We start from the raw sequence: 5,595 nt of genomic DNA on the forward strand, positions 1-5,595 counted from the left end.
ACAGAACTTATAATATAAAGATCTCTATGAATACGTTCATGGATATAGATAAAAAAATGAGTAGGGGATTTATAATACAAAATCTTTGTGAGTGCATTCATGGATCTAGGCCGAAGTCTAATAGGCATCAAGGGTAGAAGCACATGGATAATAAGAACACAAAATAGCTAATAATTGATTTATTGGTATAAGCTACAATGTTACATAACACATTCATCTTTAATCTATTTGCAACTTCTTCATTTGCAGATGAGATTTGGTTTTCTTCTACCAGAACAAACACTATTAAGTGGAAACCTATGTAAATAGGAGTATTAAACAAATGTTTTGATTGCACTTGAGACGTGCATTGCACGTGCAAGCTTACTAGTAAAGAATAGTTGAATGATGCAGCATGGTGCACAACTGCGTGTTTACATGGGAAAAATGAATATATGGAAATGTATTCAGAATACAATAAGTTCGAGCCTCTGTATTAAAAGGGAACTCATATGCTCCTCACGAGCTTTGCTGGAGAATGTTTCAATGTGTTTATGAAGAACTTTATCGTTTCTAGAAAAATACAAGCTTAGTTTGGAAAAATAAATATCAAAATTACCATTTAAAAGAATGCATATATAATATATACACGTATGCACTTAGTTTATCCATCGAGTGGATTAAAACTCCAGTAAAAAAACATGGATTCAATCCAGAGTTTTCAGCCATCCGCCCTCATCGGTTCCTCGGATCAAGAATACAATCTTTGACCATACCTTCGCTATAAATATCAGTTGTTCATAATTTAATCTTGGTTTGGCTGCAAACATCAACAGATGTTGTAGCTAAATATTGATGCTTTATGACTGACCATGGTAGGAGCTTAAACTGAAGAACAAAAATATCAAAAAAAGGAAACATGTTAATTATAAGGCAAAAAAGTAGATCAAATGAGCATTGAAAGTATTTCTACTTGTTCTTGTGTGAGTACCATCTAATCTCTACACATTCGCTGTAATAAATTATCTATGTAACAGAGACCAAAATTTTGCCTCCCAGAATCTAACCAGAGACCAATCAAATACACAAAGAGGATCCCAGAGTTAGTAATATTACGACAAAAAATTCTGGTATTAGAAAACTATTATTTTCATGAAAAAAATGATGATACAGTTTTACCTAACAAATTTGAATGACCTCTTTTCTAAAGGAAACAATCTGAATGCTCTTTTGTATGTCATGAGCCAAACTTAGACTGCCCGCTATCTAATATGCCATCTATTTACTAACAGATATAGTAGTTCATAACCAGCCAATGGGCAATACCTGATAACATCATGGTAGAACATTGATGTAGGCACCGACATTGAAACCAAGAGGACATTCACGCAAGAGATAGCGGTGCCAGGAATAGCCGTATTTGAAACTGTGAAGATCCTACACACGACCCCAAATATATGACTTGTTAGCCGGATCGCCTCTTTCTCCTCCCGCAGAAATCACCTTCCCTTCTACGTTTCCTCATCTCATACCTGCAATACAAATAACCTCCTCCCTGTGAGGTAATTCCTGGAACACTTGAAGGGTAGGAAAACAAACTGTCCCGGAGAGGGCATGTCAATGACGCCCGAACCGAGCCCAACGGACAGGGCATCCGCGCCTTCCACACCATCACCGTGGAGAAGCTCCATGGATACTCATTGAAGCACGACGACGATGTTGCTGACCTTGATGATGGAATCGAGCGGTAGTGCCTACTGCGTGAGGTTGGAGATGAAATGCCTAGCAGATCGCCTTCGCTGCTGGCTGCCTGCACTTCCAGAGAAGTGTGCATCTGAGGCGGGGGCAGCAGAGGAGGACCAGCGGGGGGCCTACTCGTCTGCTCACGCTCGCGGCAACGGGGGCGGCGGCGGGGTCGAACCGCGCGCGGCAACGGGGGCGGCGGCGGGGGCGAACCGCGCGCGGCGGGGCGGCGGCGAACCACGTGGGGCACGGAGTACGGCGGGGCGGCGGCGAACCGCACGGGTCGCGGGAGGACGGGGGCTGCGAACCGCACGCGTGCGTGGGCCGTGCTGTGCAGGCCGACGGGAGGAGGAGGAGCAGGAGGGGGTGTGCATGCCTGCGTTGGCAGTTTTTCTTTTCTTTTTCGAACGCCTGGCTTAATTAGCGATCGATGGATCAGTTATTGGGTTAATGCGTGGCTTGTAGCGTTAAACACGGGAGAATTAGGAGCCATTAGATCTCGTAAATAAATGGGTTAGATTGTTTGGATCTGCCCCTCTCTTTCTTTTATAGTGGTAGTAGATGGCATGGTGGGTAATTAAAGCGTAAAACACGTTTAGTATGCTGGAGGGATGTAGACCATCAGATTGCAGGTTTTGATGGATAGGATGATCTGGTTCTCCGCCCTCTCTTTTTTTCATAGTGGTAGTAGATGAGGAGAGAAGAAAAAAAAGGAGTTGCTGGGAGGATGTTTGTTCCAGTGCGCTCTGGGCCTTCGCCTGCAGTACAGGTCTGGACGCTTACGGTCTTGCATCCAATCAGTGATCGGTGCTGCCTTCAGTTCCACCTGCTACTGCAGGTTCGCTGATTATGTCACGTGCTGCTACTAGTATCCTTCGTTTGTTGGGTGTGTTCCACGCATCAATGCAGAGTTTGTACACACGACACATCAGGGCTTGGCTGCATCTATCTCGACTAAACACGCGCATGGAACTTAGCTTTCTCTCATAGGAGACGCAAGCTGCATGCGAGCTGTTGGATTCACCACAGGAAGAATACAACAGCCAAATTAAATTAGTTTGAGAAAATCATGAACAAATTCATTCTCGAAAAAAAATCATGAACAAAAACAGTGCAGGGAGCTCAGACCACCTAGCAAAACCATGACTTAGAGCTGAAGCTGGCTCAGGTGCGATGTGAGATGGAGCTGGAGCTGGAGCTGGCTCAGCTGTGGAACTGGAAGCTCTTATTCGAAAGACGGAACGGGAACAATGCACGTCAGGTGCGCGCAAGGACGAAGTTCCAGCCGAAGCCTCGGTTATGGAGCAGGAACCTGACATGGGTGATGTACTCCCCGCCGGCGCTGAGGTTCTTGGCGTGGAACCCGGCCTCGCACCGGGGGGCGAGGTGGAACAGCATCTCCATGAGCACCGACGCGATCAGCTCCCACTGTGCTCCGCCTGATGATCTCCCGGCGGGGTGGAGCAGCGTCTGCGCGAGCGCCCACGCGCGGGGCAGCACAGGCCGCATGGTGTCCGTCGAGTTCCGCGCGAACGGCACGTACCCTGAGGACGCGGCGGTGGCATGGCTCACGCCGGCGTCCAGCATCTTCCTGACGGCCTCGACGTCGTCCACTTTGACCTTCTTGTCACTGTGATGCTCGAGCATCAGCTTCACCTCCTCCCTGGCCTTGAGGTGCGCGACGTGGCCTTCGCTGCTGGTCATCACGCGCCGCACCATGACAAGGTCCATCAGGTAGTTGGAGACCTCCCGGCAGAGCCTCATGTGGCGGTTGGCAAGGCCGGCGTCGCCGCCGGTGAGGAAGAAGCAGATGTCCGTGATGAGGTGCCACGTGAGGACGCTTCTGGGGAAGTCCACCTTGTCGATGCTTTCGTACAGCTCAGACCTTGCATGGTGCCCTCTCAGCGATAGGATTGCCGTGCCTCGGTCATGGCTGAACCGCTCGCACCGGACCTGGTCATCCAGCTCGTTGCAGATAAGCTCCTTGGTCTCGTCGGGGATGGCGCAGAGCTTGGAGTCCCCCGCGAGGCCAATCCGGCGCATCATCCTTGCGACGACACCGGCTTGCTTTTCCTTGATACATCCGGCTATCAGGTTGTATTGTGCCCATTTGTTGGACCACAGTGGCTTGTGGTATGGTCGCACGAACCTGATCACACAGAATATCATTCGTGTGAACCTGTTCACCCCGAATCTGTCGCGCAGGAAGCAGTATGACCGGTAGGACAGGGTGACCATTAGCATGGACAACAACTCCAGCGCCACGGCACCAGCCAGCAGGATGTAGGAGACGACGATGTCCACACGGCTGTACACGCTGCCCTGCTTCCTCGCCGTCGCAAAGAGCACCAGGGCCGTTGAAGTGGTGCCAAGTGTGAGGAGCTGAAGGCCAATGCTGATGATTGGCCTGGACTGGTTGTACCGAAGGCCGACCTTTGTGTAGAGGCGGTCGTAGATGAGAGAGAGCTGGAGCTCACACAGCTTGTACGCCCTGGATGAGAACCAGTCCTTTCCTCCTCCGCCTGCTTGTGTTGATCCTCCATTGTCGCGCCGATATATTTCCTCAATCATGTTAAATATAGAAGGTAACACCCATGGCGCCACAGGGATGTCATTCAAGACATTGATGCAGTTGGGCAGGCTGTCGCCGGCTGCTTGCACGAGGTCGGCGTACTCTTGTTGGAGCCACCATTTGTTCCGGCCAACAATCTCTTGATTGTACTTGGCAATCTCCGACGAGGTTTGTGGTGCTTGTCTCGCTTTAGGGTCTTCGAATTTCCTCAGCGCCTTGTACAGATCACCCATGCGGCTGTCCTTGATCGCCTCCGCGGTGGCCATCTTGAGCGCCCATGTCCTCTCGGCATACTTGACAGTCCCCGAGACGAACATCAGCACCACAGGAGCCAGGAGCCGCTTGTCGCGTCCCCATGACTTGGCCACGACGTAGACGGCCAGAACCACCTGGGTGACGAGGCCCAGGAGGTGGCGTTTCCACAGTTCATTGTCCTCCATGGATAAGGCGGTGATGGTGTCCTGCCCGCCCAGGTGGAGCAGCAGGACCGGTGCCCACAGGAGCACTAGCTGGTGGCGTGGATCGTTTGTTTGGAGGGTGAGGTGGCCGAGGACGAAGACGGCGACGTAGTCTGCCATGAGGTACGCGAGCCAAAGTAGGATGCGGAGCATGGTGGACGTGTTGCGCTTCCGGATGTGCGCTGCGAAGAGGAGGAAAGCCTGCAAGGCGAAGCTGCCAAGGACCATGCATTGCAGCTCCCACTCGTTCCACAGCTTCTGCGCGTAGGCCAAGCTGCATAAGGAGTGAGACATTCACAATATCATTATCGTATATAATTTTCTTTAAACACCGCCTTAATTAGATTAGGAAATATATTACAAAGCTGCACGAGGAAATTACACAAAGTAAGCTAGACAAACAGGGGATATAAATTAAGTGATTAGCTATTACTTCTAATTTTAGTTACAAAATAGAGACAACTGCATAATCATAATGTCCACGTACCGCGCGTTCCTACATCTTAACCAAAAAAAACAATCTATGGAAGAAGATTGTTTGCAGATTTAGAGGCGTACTAGGAGATGCAGGGACTGAGGCCCCGTGTCGCTCCCCCGCGGGCGACCCGGGCGCCCGAACCCTAGCGGCAGCCCCCGCCCCCATCCACCTCCCCTCCCGCCGCCGCCGCCGGCGGACGCCGCCGGGCAAAGCCCGCGCGGTGCCGGCGGCGGCGGGCCCTTTCCTTGCCTCCCCTGGAGCGGGGCCGCGGGGGGCTTCTTCTCCAGGCGACGGCGGTGCTCAGCGGCTGGCGCATCGGGCGGGGCGCGCTGGCAGATGGCGGTGTGCGGCGGCGCTGCGGCTGG

The 5,595-nt window shown here is 51.2% G+C and overlaps 1 protein-coding gene across 2 annotated transcripts in view; it reads right to left on the reverse strand.

The window, feature by feature from the left end:
- Positions 1-2,672: 2,672 nt before the first annotated feature.
- Positions 2,673-5,595, reverse strand: part of LOC119318472 — a 6,265-nt gene continuing 3,342 nt past the window's right edge. For both annotated transcript variants that reach the window (XM_037593034.1, XM_037593035.1), the window contains one exon: positions 2,673-5,026. In XM_037593034.1, the coding sequence (XP_037448931.1) occupies positions 2,980-5,026 (2,047 nt within the window). In that variant the 3' untranslated portion in view covers positions 2,673-2,979. The remainder of the gene's footprint in view (positions 5,027-5,595) is intronic.

Source organism: Triticum dicoccoides, chromosome 6A, assembly GCF_002162155.2.
Source record: "Triticum dicoccoides isolate Atlit2015 ecotype Zavitan chromosome 6A, WEW_v2.0, whole genome shotgun sequence".
Classification (NCBI taxonomy): domain Eukaryota; kingdom Viridiplantae; phylum Streptophyta; class Magnoliopsida; order Poales; family Poaceae; genus Triticum; species Triticum dicoccoides.